Below are 14,526 nucleotides of genomic sequence, written 5' to 3' on the forward strand. Positions count from 1 at the left end.
AGGCCAAAGAGCCTTTCCTGTAGCTCATGTGAAACAGAGCATAGACATGGAGGAAGGCCTAGCAGAGAAGTAACGAAAGAGCTATAAGCATATAATAAAGCCAGGCATATCACAAACTCTGAAGGATTCCCTACCGCTCCAATGCTCCAATTCAGGAAATCATCACTATTCTGGACAGCACTTCAACTTGAAGCACTTGAAGTCAATGGACTTTAAGCATATGCTTAAATGCTCTCCTGAACTGTGGCCCAAAGCCAAGGGTAAAATTTTGAAAATTGTACCCAGTGTCATTAAAAATATCATGCACACAATTAATAAGTCAACTATGCTCCTCTGACACATATGAACTTTCAACAATTAAAATAAAGCTTGAGTGTTCAGGAGACAACTTTCTCCAAAGATGATCCCAGATTGTGGAATGTACTCCCCCAGGAACTAAGACCATCACAAACCTTACCACTTACCACTCCAAGTTGAAAACGCATTTTTTTGACCTGCCTTCTCTAATATAAACACACTAATAGCTAAAAGCCCATGCTTTCGCACGGGTGTAATTCGTAAAGTCTTGTATATAAAAAGAGCTGCAAAAGGGTGAGAACTTAAAAAATAGACATTAACAGTGAATCCTGAAACTGCAACAGAGAGAGAACGCTCAACCATGATTGTAGCCGCTTCCATCACTTCACACGGACTCAATAGACACTATAGCTTAAAAGTGACAGAGACAATCCTGGAATCTTATTATATAGATAGCAACAGGTATATTTATATAAAAAAAACTCCACCCTACCAAAAGAAAACACTCCACTGTACATTTATCTTCTTCTCATGAAAGGATAAGGGAACAGAACATGTGACAAGATCTTAGTCACATTGCTGAATGCACTACTGGAAAGTGCTCAGACACTAGTGATGAGCATGGCATAGTAAATAAACCTATGTAGAACAGAATTTGACTGCTTACAGTTACCACAGTTGCGCTCCCAGATAATGATTGCAGCTTTGGAAATGTGAATATTTAATAATACCATCAGTTTTTCAGATGTCGCAATTACTTCCTTTTCTAAACACAGGAAAATAACTATGGTCTCTCAGATACCAATATGAGGTAACTGCTGGTGTATACTAAATATTTAATGGTTATCACTGTGTAAAATGTGTTTTCGTAGGGTTTTTTAAAAAAAATCTTGATTTGATTTATTAGCAAGTGAAAATCCAATTTTGACCTCAGATACACGGGCACATAGTGCTGTGTATCTTGACCCACTTCTGAAATCAGATGAATACTGTAACATATGGTTGAGTGGTTTGACCTGATTTTGACCTCAGCTACCCTAGCATGTATTGTTATGTACTGAATAATGTAAAATCAGCCACTGATCAGGTCTGACAAGAAACACAACAATACTTGCCTATCTAGCTGAGATCAGAACTGAGTCCCAATAAATAAGACATCAGGCATAGTTTTAGCTCCACACAAACAGTAACACATTCTATAATGGGGACTATATGACTATTTTTATCTTTTCCCATAACATTAGAATAAAGAGACACTTGAAATTAAAGAGAAATAAATTTAGAGCCGAGAAAATTAAATATACCTCTTTACACAGTATATAGGTCAACTTGTGGAATTCAGTGTTGCAGTAGGTCATCAAGACAAATACTGTACCATGATTTACACAGGATTAGCTAATATAATGATCTTTACCAACACTAGTAGCCATGCTGGCCAAAATAATGCCTCAGACCTCAAACTCCTAGATATAATCTGATCATCTGTCAGCATCAGGAAGAATTTTCTCGCTTGGATACAGCATTGTACAATTAAGCCCTAATAAGATTTATGCATGTGCTTAAATTCAAACACTGAATAGTCATATTGAAGCCAATGTGACTAATCTCAGTGCATAAAAGTAAAGCTTAATAAGTAACATAAATCTTTGCAGGCTCATGGTATTAGGTAGGTGCTGGGGTTTTATTTTTGTTTGTTTGTTTTCCTCCCAATGAATCATCCAGTATTGACCCACAGAAAAGAAGTTTCTGGACTAGATTAGCTAAATATGATATATCTGATATGACAATTCTACATAACATTTACTCACCTTATATGGCAATAACCACATCTGTATTTAAAAATTTAAAATGCATTTAATATTTTTTTTAAAACTTTCAATGAGAATATGACAACTAATTCCCGATGGTGTCTTTAAAAATCTCTCTCTAGATCATGAAACAAGGCATTATATTTATATAATCAAACACAAATGATATTGGACCAAATCCTGCTATAGGTTACATGCATGTAAATCCAAACATTCTGTCACATAACAGAGAGAGGAATTTGGCCTCACATTTTTAGCAGTTACTGCAGTGGAAAAATAGCAGAAATAACAACAGCAAAAGCAATACTTGCAATTGTATACAGATTCAACAGGTCCTTGCACTAATCACACAGATCTAATAAGACTGAAATAACCTAAAAATCAAAGAACATTTAAAATAAGAAAACCTAAATAAATCACATTTACATTAAATTTGTCACTTATTTTCTCTTGTCATTATAGCATTGTAAAAAGGAATACTGTGGAGAACATTAGAAATATTGCAGTAGGGGGGATACTGAAAAACAGTAAGAAACCCAGAAAATGGTAGCAAGGATAATAAATAGCCTCAGCAGTTAAAATTATGTGGTGAGGTTAAGACTAGGGTTATTTTCTTAGAACATTAGCTATTCAGTGGAGGTCTATAGCGAAGGCAGCTGCCACAAAACTACTCAAACAACTTACATCAAAAAAGCAAGAGAGCACAATCTATTCCTCCCAAATCACTGTTTACAGCACACGACACTAATTTAATTTCAGAAGCCTGCATCCACAAACACAAATGTCCATAGGAAAATGTTGCTTTGGTCTTACCTTTTGCTGTCTGGGACTCAATGACTTTCTGGGTGACAGTTTCTTCAGTTAATTGAAGGAGTAACCCATTTTTCTTCTGGCTTTTAGAAAAATCAGCTTTCCTTCTCCATCTCTGAGTTCCCATAATTTTAAAAGTTACTTTGAAACTTCCAGTTGCAAGCGTGCAGAGGTGATACTGACACATTATCATCACTGGAGCAGATCTTTTTCCTTAACTCACCATTCTATCTTTTCTTTCTCTGATTTCTCTCCTTTCCTTTTTCCCCTTATTTTCTGCTTACCCCCCCTCTTCTAATTCTCCTTGCAAACAGTCATTATTTTTTCCTACTAGCCACTTTTTCCTCATCCCTTTCCTCTTCCTTTGCCCAGGCTCCTTGTGTAAAGATCTTGCACAGTGAAACTGACTAGGATTATTTAATTTCCATCTGCACCTAGCCACCTTACCCTGGATCTGGCTGCACAGGGAAACTGACTATCCCTTTATTAATTTCCCTTTTTATATGAGGCAGGGAGGAACTGGACTAATTCTAAACTCTTTATATAGGGAGATCATTTTCGCTCGCTCCCCACTTTCAGCACCATGTACTAGCTCAGGAAGATCTTGTTAATTTTATTTTTGCTGTTCAGTTCCCCTATGAAAATGAGCAGCAGGGCAACCACTTTGATGCATGTCTAAGGCATGTAACTTAAAATAATACATATGGTCAACTATAATAGTAAAATACATGCTGAATACCCCGGTTAAACAGAACAAAAATGGCATGCCATATATTTGTTATTTAAACCTGACCTCTCCCCTACCCCACTTTGTGTCACTGCCTTCCATTCTATGTGACATCCCAAAGAGACCTCAAAGTCATAACTGGACCACAATGGAGCTTACAGGGATAACAGAAATCTCTCCATACCTATTTCCAAAAGTTTTATCATCACTGGAAATGCAAGAGGGTATAGAGTAAAAATTCATTTTAAAAATTACAAAAGCATTAAATATTATACAAGATTTCCCTTGCAGACTCCTATGGGGTTGAGCCCAGTATCTGCTGGGGTATCCTTTAGAAAAGGAGCTGTTGGCCACAGAGGGAAACAAAAGCACTGTACTTTGAAACTGTGCTGAGTTATCCTATGCCACTAACAATTATTTGTTAATTATCAGTTCACCTTTACATCCCTAGTGCAACACTATCCCTTCAATGTGGCTGTGGAGTGCATGTTGGACAAAAGCAATTAAATGGAAGAATAAGATAAAATTCACTGAACCTAAAAGCTGTTATTTTCTTACTATTTCTTCTCCTTTGCCTGTTTCGAAGTCTGCCTCTACCTTTTCCCATCCCCCTTGATCTCACTCTTCTACTGTTGCACCTTCTACTAGATGTCTTTGACTCTCCTGAAAGCATATTTTGCTTTCTGTCTACTTTGAGCTGCTGCTCCCTACAGACCTCTCTCTCTCTCTCTCGCCCCCACCCCCCGAAAAAATCAGTGGACCATTAGCAGGGAGGGATGGGGAAGATGCGGCTTGGCTGGCAGCAGTCTGACTCACTCTCACCCTGTTCTATTTACTGAACTTTTCAAATTGTAAGATTGTTTCTACACTTTTTTTTCCTTAAAATTGCCCATTGCTGCAAACACCGGTGCCGTTCTGCAAGGGTGGAGGAGCTAACAAAGACCATCTGCCAGCATTTTAACCAGAGCAGTAAATAGTTAAAGTACCAGAAACAACCAGAAGACAATTTACATCAATAAGCCCAGTGTTAACACTACCAGCAGAGCTCCACCGCTGGTAGCAATTTAAGAGACAAAATATAGTGTCGAGAAGGCCCAACCTGGCTGCAGAGCAGGCAGGCAGAAGAGAGGCAAAACCAGCTGATTCACTGGAACTGGCCAGCAGATGCAAAGAGCTGTGTACCTATCAGACAAATCTAGTGCTGAATAAACTTCAATCTCTGATGTTCAGATTTTACAGGGCAAGAGTGATTTGGGGTGAACTATGGGATAGGAAGTATCAATACTTGTTTGTTTTGATCTAGCGCTAAACAGCACAGTATCTGGAGGCAGAAACAGGCCCAGGCATCCAGAGGCTCCCTGCTATTACCCTGTGCCAGCTAGTGCCCTCCAAGGCAACAACCCCACAGCGCTGCAGGGCTACCCCAGCTTGCTACCTTCATCCTCCCTACCCCCCAGGAAGGAGCGGGGGGGGGCAAGCTGGTGTCAGGGGAAGGCGAGGCACCCCGGGGTCCCAGCTCAAGTCAGGTCACCACCCCAGGCAAGAACGATGGAGACGAACTGGGTCCAGCTCGTTTGCCGCTGGCTCGGCCCAGGTGGTTGTGCGGGAGGGGGCCTGAAGCGGGTATTAAAGGGGGGCGGGGGCCCTGAACTCACCAACACCCCGCACCCCCCAGCTTCTCTTCCCGCTGTCACTAAACCGCCCGCGGGCAGCAGCCTAGGCCACCGGGGTGGGGGGCGTCGGGTCCTCCCCGCTCCCCCTTCCCCTCAGGTCAGGGCCAAGCAGCGCGCCGGCCCCTCCCCCCCAGCTGCGCCGAGCCGAGCCGAGCCGAGCCGCGAGCTCTGCCGGCGGGGGGCGAATGCCGCGGCGCCTGTGGGCGGGTCGGCGGGCGGGGCGAGGCCTGGTGGCGAGTGGCAGTGGCCGGAGAGTCAGTGCAGGCCGCTCAGCGCGGGGGAGAGACGGGGGTGGCTGAGGAAGCGGCGAGCCGATTGGTAAGGGCCCTGGGAGCGCGTGGGGCGGGTGTTAACCCCCGTGTGAAGGGGGTGAGGGGGGGCCTGAGGTGATGGTGGGTGAGGGGGGCCCTGAGTTGATGGGGGGAGCCCAAGGGTGAGGGGGGCCCTGAGTCGATGGTGGGGGGGGAGCCCAAGAGTGTGAGGAGGCCTGAGTTGATAGTGGGGGGAGGGAGCCCAAAGGTGAGGGGGGCCCTGAGTTGATGGTGGGGGGGAGCCCAAAAGTGTGAGGGGGCCTGAGTTTTAATGGGGGGGGCAACCCCAGTGTGAAGAGTGAGGGGGCCCTGAGTCAGCACTTGGTTGGATGTTGAACAACCCCCATAGGAATGGTGCAAGTGGCTCTCCTGTGAGACAACTTGAATAATTGTTTCATTATTATTATAAGTAATAGTTGTACTGGGCACTGTCAGGATAAATACCATGTATAAAATGAATTTGCTGTGCTAGCGAAAACACCTCATACCGTTGAGTGTGCAGTATTGTTAAACATTTAATTCCCCTGGATGTTGTTTGTTTACTTCTTGCCACAGATGGACTTTTCTAGCTGTTTTAACATGTTGGCCTTCCTGCTCTGTAGCACAGTGCCCCAGCATTTGATTTGTAAACAAACAACAACATACTGGTTTCACTGTGTTTGGAAAAACAAACATAGTTAGATTTAGCATATTTCCATCTTGTCTGCCACTCTGGGCAGGTCAAACCCTCTTCAAATATCTTTGTTGGCTTTCGCAGAGCCCACCTCATTTGATTTTTACTTTTTTGCCCTTGCCTACAAGGCACAGGACAATTTAGCTCCTGCCTCTCAGCTCTCCTGTCTTCCAACTCCTCCCTCACTCTTCCAAACCTGCAAGACTAATGATTCATTTTGTGTCCTGCTCCCACTCTTGTTCCCATGTCTTCTTGCATTTTGCTTCTTTCTTCCCAAACATTCTCAATGATATGGGCTGAAAAGGTTTAATTTCTATTTGTAAATACTACTTGTAGCTAGTTTCTGATCTCAGTTATGGTGACAGAGTAACTTAGGATTTAGTAAGGGTCTTGTGGACTAGGACTTAAGAGGTCTGAGTTCAGTTCTTAGCTCTACCAAAGGTTTTTTCTCCTGTAAAATGGGGATAATATTTCCTATCTCCCACTCTCTGTTTGACTTGTCTATTTAAATTGTAACATTGTCCAGCAGGGACAGTTTCTCACTCTGTTTTTGTTAAGTGTCCTGTTACAATGGGGCCCTGATCTTGGTTGGAGCTTCTAGCCACTACCTTACAAATAATAATAGACACCAATGTAACAGATCATAATCTAGTTTTTGGCATTTCAAGACAGATTAAATATCTGAAAACTCACTATTCCTTTCTAGAAATTCTAAGGCATTCTGAAGGTACAGTGACTTGAATAATCAGAATATTTTGCAAAACTTCCCAAGACTATTGTGCAGGCAGATGCATTAGTTTTCTGTGGCCACTGCTAGATTTTCAAGTCCTGGACATCAGGATGTTGTGCTAAACTAATTAATTTTTTCCCCCTTCATAAACTAAACAGGATATGAGAGAAATATAAGGTAAAGAGTGACGCTGAAGAAAGATGATATTTGGCTGTCTTTCCTTCCGGCAACCCTATGCTGGATTGGTTTTGAACAAAATCAAAACAATAGAGACTCGTTGGCGTCCTTTGCTGGTAGACTACAAGAACTGCACTATTGCTATTCACATAGCTTTTAAGGACTGGGAAGATGAAACATGGAAAGAGATTCTTCTGAATAGACTTAGCATGACACCTACACAAGTTCAAGAGTTACTAGCTAAAGGGGAAAAATTTGGCAGAGGAGTTATTGCTGGTAAGTAGTATTGATCTTTTTTTATTGCATGCAGTCCTAAGCATGTTTTAAATTTGTAAACACAGTTTCTTAAGCACACATTTTTGTAACCTGTTTCTAGACAATTTTTTTTATAACTTTGTAATTTTTTGTGAGGTACTGTAAAGTTCATAAAAACATTAAAAATAAAATACCAAATAAATACAAAAAGCTAGATTTTGCTGTACTTTCCACTTGTGCAACCTTATTGATATCAGCGAGATTGAGTAGGTGGAAATATGATCATATTTGGGCTGATAGTTGTAAAGCAGTATAAGGAATCCTAAAGAATAGCTGAACTTAGAAAAGTGACTGTAAGGTGCCAATCCTGCCAAGACTTATGTACAAGTTTTAACTTTAGGTTCTATGAGTAGTGGCACTGAAGTCAATGAGGCAACTTTACACACAGAAAGTAAAGCTCATGCATAGGTATCTGCAGGATTGGGGCTTAAATTTTCAAATGCCAGCACCCTCTCCCATCTCTCTCTTTCATGAGCACACAAAGTTGCACGCACACATGCCTGTTACTGGAAGTATGTCTATGCTAATTCATACTCCCTAAACATTCTAATCTTTGTGTGAGCATGTTCAGTAGCCTAATATACATGGAAATATTAGAATTTTAAACCCACAAATACCATTGGGGCCAGTAAATTTTTTGGATGCAAACTTGTGTGTGCATTAAGGTTTTGGAATAATTTAAGCAGATAGCAGTTGTTTACACCAAATTGTGTGTATGTGTGTGCACATCCCTCAGCCCGTGCCGCTTCCTGCCTGGAGTGGACAGTGGGAGCCGCGATTGGCCAAACCTGCGGATGCAGCAGGTAAACAAACCATCCCAGCCTGCCAGGGGCTTTCCCTGAACAAGCAGCGGAACAGCTTTGAGAACCACTGACTTAACATATATGCACCTTTGTGTTAAAATATTTCACTTTTACTTACTTTGCTGATTGTAACTAGGCTTGGAACGATTAGGGTTTTTTTGGTAAATGTCAGTAAACATCAGTTTCACTGCAGACATATAAACTGACGCATAAAAATGTTAATCAACAATTTAAATTTACAGATAGGCAAAGTTAAAAAAAAAAGCTGCTTGACAATTTATTAGTTTGATTTAAGAATATTTACTTTGTATATTTTGACATGTGAGGTTGACAGATTGAGATTCGAAGAGTTAAAGCCTTATATCTATTAAAACACAAAGTCTACTGTCTAAAGTCTGTTGGCTGATCTCTACTTCATAGTTGCTGGAAACTATGAACATGCAAATCTACAACAATCTAAAAAGAATGCTAAAAAATAAACATATTATCCATTGAAATTATTAAAAAACAAAAACACAGTTCTGACAAGCTTAATTATAAAACTGTTTTAACACTTGCTCTGAAGCAGTGGTGTCCAACCCACAATCTGGCCTGCTGGTATGGTCAGCAGCGGTGTCCATTTGTGGCCCTTGAAGGCTTTAAATTGTGGCCTTGAGGGTGACTGTGTTAAAAAAGAAATTTGATTACAAGTTGAAAATGTTTTCCCTGAGTTACGTCCTCTAGCTTTTTGACAAACTAAAGGATTTGAATCTGGTCTGTGGGCACAGGGAGACTGTATGGGGGTACTGCCTCCTGAACCACCTCTACCAGCACTTCTCGAATTCTACTGGATCTAGAGGAGAAGGTAGCTTTGTCTCCTTTTGTAGCATGCTTCCCTCGTGAGATGTGGGACTTGTAGCTAGAGAAGGATAGGACTCAGTTTGCTCTTCCTGAGTCAAGGAAAATGGAGTATTCAGTGTGGCCCCTTGAGCTTTTTTTCTTTTTTAGACACTGCTGTTTTCAAGACTGTAAAAATTAGTAGGTTTGTGCCCAGCTTGTAATTTTTGAGAAGGTCTAAAATGGACCAGATGCTAAATTTATTACTAAAAATGCTGATTGTACATGTGTTTTCTTGCATGTTGAGCTTCTGAGTTCTCTTGCTGATATTATTTTACAGTGCTCCTATAGTTAAATGAAGTCACGGCATGCTTTTCATGTCATGTTAGGACATTATTTTGATGGCTGCCTCCTTCAATTGTGGAAATGGTTGAATACTCCAAATATTGTTTTTTATTGTTTGGGCATTGGGGAAGGTTATTACTGTGGTACAAAATTAGGACAGAAGTGTTGTTTCTTTGCTTTAAACTGTGTTGAAGCAGATATACTGTATGTATAGTTATGAAGTTTGCATCCATTTTTTGTTGTTTTTAGCCTCATCTGTATCAATTCTTTTATCCGATCAACTCTTGCATTTTCATTTTAATATTTTTATTTCCTTAGGAACAGTTTATTACGTATACCAAAATATTGTTCTAGTTGTACAGTACTGAAAATTGTTAGGTAGTATGTAGATTTATAATCTCTGCCTAAATCATATGCTAAACTGTGAAAAGGAATGAAGATTTATTTGGACTTTATTTCATAAAAAATTTGAATCATGGAAAGATATGAAAGTTCCTGCTGTCTAGTACTCCTTTTACTTCCTTTTGTTGATATTTTAATAAAATAGGGGCAAATTCAGTTGTTATAAGTGAGCACAGTTCTGTTTTTTAAGAGGAGCTGTTCCTGGGCTGAATTTGGCTCCTAAGTTTGCAATAATACCTCAATAATTGTAAAACTTCTTTTTAACAGAATTACATCGCACTGAGTTATTTATCTTATAGCTGCATTCTGTGCTCATCTTTCTTTTCATCTTGAGTCACACAGGCTGCCTTTTGCAGAGATTGACACTTTTTGTTTAAGGTGTGTATAGTGGATGTAGAGACCTTATATTATAAATTGTGGACTGGGAAGTTGTTGAGAATTTATTTTGGAACACTTCTCTTGGGGAGGGGAACTAATCTGCCAAGTAACTTTTGTATTTATAATACAGGGCTAGTTGACATTGGAGAGACCTCGCAGTATCCAGAAAACGTATCTCCTGAAAAGATTTTGGAGCTGGAGAATCAAGCTGTACTCACTAGCCTGGAGCAGAAATACTTGACTGTTGTTTCAAATCCAAGATGGCTACTGAAACCAATTCCTGCTAAAGGGGGCAAAGATGTATGGCAAGTGGATATCCCAGAGGAACTGATCCCTTTGGAACATTAAGCTATATTTGTGCCTACCTGAATGTAAAGCTGTAGTGTCAGATGTCATTAGTTGAGCTTCATATATGTAGGTGATTTTATTTTTTCCCCCAAGTTGTCATCTGGAATGTATTCGTGGTGAATGGTTTTTATAGCAATCGATATGAGGCAAAAACTGATTTGAGTTTTATCTGTTTTTTGTGACCCCCTAATAAGTTGAAATAATGAGAAAATGTATGGAATTATTTGTCTACCAACTAATGAAGAGATGTCATTGTAAGGACCATTATTGATGTCTATATTGTTTAAGTGTCTTGTATGTGTACACATGGACAATTTGTAAATTTTAATTTTTTTAATATACTGAGATATAGATGTACCTATTTTAAATGTTGAAACCTAAAAGGAGGTATGGCTGCATCAGGCTGTGGGATGATAATGGAATGGAAAAGTGTTCAGTTATATTTGTTGTAAATAGAAACTTGGGCCCTGGTCCTAGAAAGATTTATGCATGTGAATAGTCTTATTGACGTCTGTAACTTTTTTTAATTTCAGAAGAACTATTCATGTAAGTAAAGTTAAGCATGTGTTTTAAGTTTTAGGATTAAAGGAGGACTAATTTAAAATTCAGCATCAGTGTTTCAGAACTCTTATTCTAGGACATAGGTCTTATTTTGAAATAAAATATGAATTTCTGCTCAGATGTTTGTAAGCATTTAATTTTTCCCTACATATGTAGGTAGTAACAAAACAAAAACGTGCAGTATAATACCTAGCTTTCCCTTTAAATTTAGTTCAAATTATGGATTCAGTCTGCCTATTCAAATTCCCATTACAATTTCTTGTACAGTATTCTCCTTCACCTCCTACCCTAAGAGGGTAGTTGGTGTTGATATGTGCTGCTGTGCTTTCCAGCGGTGGTTACATTTCATTAGTGGGATGATGCAATTTCTTTATAACAGTTTAAGTTTATAAAGTGCCTTTTATCCTTTGGCATCAAAAGTGCTATATAAATAGAAGTTATATCTAATAATATTCAGACACTCCTTTGCATTAATGATAGAGTTTTTGGTTCCCCTTTATAGACTCTTATAGCATGACTAAGTACTTGGGAGGACAAGAACATGTTTGTTGTTATAGATGCATTTGTAAAAAGTGTAACTGAACAAATGCAATAGATTTTAGTATTCTAATTTAAGATGGAAAACACTGTTAAATGGTGGGGAATTAAATACTGAATTAAAATTTAAGCACAAAAAAATCACTTTTGTGCTCAGAGATTACAAATTAATTGACAAGGGGCAAATTCAGGCCTGACCTCAGGCCCCAGCTAGAGCAGTCACATTGAATATTGGCTCCTGCACAGGGCCTTGCTGTCCTTGCCCACCATAGCACTCTACTCCATAGAACCCTCTGTGACCTGACACACACAGCTAGAGGAGGCAGGCTGGGCTGGGGAGAAACGGTAGTTGATGGATTTGCAATTATGTGGATCCATTAATAAGTCTGCTCTGCATGATGGGGAACATGTATTTAAGATGCTATTGCGGCAGTGATGAAATGCCTGTGTTACCACTTTTGAAATTTTGGGTGTCTCTGTGGTTCTCTTCTTGCATGAAGTCCAGCTACCTGAGCTTGGTAGGGGTGAGGGTATTCCTTAAAATAAAGATTGCCATATTGCTTTGGACTTCTGATTGAGATCACTGAAAATATTTCAACCTCTTTTAGTTTTCCCATTTCCACTTTCAAATAAATTCATCTGGAGCTATATACTGTTTTATAATTCTGAGCTTTAAATTTAGCATATTTTTCAGCCTCTCCTCTGATCACTTAAGATTTTTTACCATATTGTTACTCCCCTGTCCCTCCTCTTCAGTGGAGGAAATGTAACTGTTAATAGAAATTTAGATGTCTCAATGCAAATACGGGTTAAATGTAATTGTTACTGCCTTTATGAGTTTTAAATATGAAGATTGTGGGTATCTAAATTGTCACAGAGTTCTAGACTCCTTGAAACTAGAAATGAAAGAAACCTATTCGGAAATCCAGTCTATCTCCCAATGGCCAGAACAGAATTCTTCCCTGGAGTACATTTTCTAATGTTTATCTACACAGCTTTATATGTCCCCAGGTGGCTTCCACCAGCTCAACTGAAAACTATTAGACAGTGACAGAGATCTCACTGCCAGGAAGCTTTTCATTTTTTCATTTTTAACTTCATCCTGTTAATTCTAGTTCCCCTCTTGGAATTTCCCTAAATAATTCTCCATCTGAGGTACTTGCACCCTTCAAATACACTTTCCTCCTCCACTTTGTTTTTTTTCTTGGCTTTTTTTTTTATACAAGCCTTTTATAATTGTTCCTGATAAGCCAATCCCTACAACTATTATAGTTCTTTGAACTCTCGCCAATTTGTCAGTATCTTTTCTGGCACTGAAGTGAACTGAATGTAACGTTCCAGGGAGTTAATGTTGTGGCTGCAAAACGGAAACTTACTTTTTGAGAGTCTGTTTTTTTTTAATAATAGTTGTAAAGTACTAGTACAAATACAAAAAGTTTACAGATAATTAGATCTTTTTCCTTTAAACCTTCACTGGGAATCATGCCAAAGGAATGGACTTCTACAGACGGGCCCCAGTTCTGTGAAGTTCTGAGTGCCAGGATTGGGGTATATGATCTCTATGTCTAAAAGATCTGTTAGAGTACTACTACTTGACATGTTTTACATCTGGTAGGTGGAAGCATGCATTTTTAAGAATCTCTAACTCAGGCTTGTTTATGCTGGCTACCTGGGAAACTTAAGTGTAGAGAAGAGATAAATACTCCCATTACTTAGACTTTTTAATCAGTTTAATTGTATATTGTTTTTAAAAGACATGATCTGGTTCAGCCATTATAAACTGTAATTTGTCAGTCACAAGAGTTCTGCAGAATTTGAATTTGCAGAATCACAGCTGGCAGAACGCTCAGTGTTACCATAGCAGTTGCATAAGGAACATGTCTGACCTGGAAAAGTAAACTGTTGGTTGAGAGTTTCTGTCAAAGGAATAGGTGAAGTTGCTGCCATCAACATTGAAAACCAGGGATTCCAAAAGGACATTAAAGTAGTAAACTGAGCATTCATGAACACAAAGTCCTGGTAAGTTGAAGGTAAACGATGGAGTTCCATTGAGGGTTCAAGCCCTGTTTCTGAAGTCAGAGGAAAATATGGACAAATGGAGCTGGTGGCATTAGTATCCATAGATGGATTTCTTTGCTGGTTATAAATACCATTTTGAATGGAGTTTTCAGTTCCATTTTCCAAAGGCCATGGTGTAGAGACTGGGTAGGAATGGTTCATTTTGCCATTCCATGCATTTATTGAATTATTTTGTAGATTGCTATGCATTGTTTCTTGTAAACAAGGTGTTTGCAAATCATTTGCCTGACCTGAATCTTGAAAGGAAATATATTTCTTTGGAGCAGCTGGCTTTCTTCTCTTCAGATTAGGACTGATGGGATTTGGCTGTTCATTACTTTTGATGCCAACTCTTCTCTTCATTCTCTGAATGAGAAAGGGGCACTCTCTTCTAAAATATGGATTGTGGTACAACTGGAACAAAATCCCGAACATTTTTTAAATTTAACATGAAACAATAAGGTTCAGAATGTTTTAACTTGTGAAAGAAACATAAGATACCTTGCCATAAATAATGTTGGTACCTATTGTCTACATGCTGTGAACTGTCATACTAAACCTCAGATTCTCTCTAGTAATAAAAAAGCTATCTAGTTCTGTGTCCGTTAGTCAGATAAAACTTCCATTTAAATTAATTGAAGTTTTGCATAAGTATAAAATGTAGGATCTGGGTATAGTGTGACCACTTCATAAGACATGAAAGATTTTTCCAAATTTCATAGCTGAAAGACTTTTTTTTTTTTTTCAATTTAAGTGA

At 39.2% G+C, this 14,526-nt stretch overlaps 1 protein-coding gene across 1 annotated transcript; it reads left to right on the plus strand.

Annotated features, from left to right (window-relative positions):
• Positions 1-5,545: 5,545 nt before the first annotated feature.
• On the plus strand, positions 5,546-11,292 carry LOC115657825 (protein CXorf40A-like). Its single transcript, XM_030576105.1, has 3 exons — positions 5,546-5,633; positions 7,188-7,482; positions 10,396-11,292. The coding sequence occupies exons 2-3, from the start codon at positions 7,230-7,232 to the stop codon at positions 10,611-10,613; spliced, it is 471 nt and encodes a 156-aa protein (XP_030431965.1). The 5' UTR covers positions 5,546-5,633; positions 7,188-7,229; the 3' UTR covers positions 10,614-11,292.
• The last annotated feature ends 3,234 nt before the right edge of the window (positions 11,293-14,526 follow it).

This window comes from Gopherus evgoodei, chromosome 9 (assembly GCF_007399415.2).
Source record: "Gopherus evgoodei ecotype Sinaloan lineage chromosome 9, rGopEvg1_v1.p, whole genome shotgun sequence".
Lineage (NCBI taxonomy): Eukaryota > Metazoa > Chordata > Testudines > Testudinidae > Gopherus > Gopherus evgoodei.

What these genes read in the sequence shown, in the direction of transcription:
- LOC115657825 (XM_030576105.1), top strand. Translation starts at nt 7,230, where the DNA reads ATGATATTTGGCTGTCTTTCCTTCCGGCAACCCTATGCTGGATTGGTT. An exon ending in TGGCAGAGGAGTTATTGCTG is followed by an intron (nt 7,483 to 10,395) that starts GTAAGTAGTATT and finishes TTTATAATACAG; the next exon opens with GGCTAGTTGACATTGGAGAG.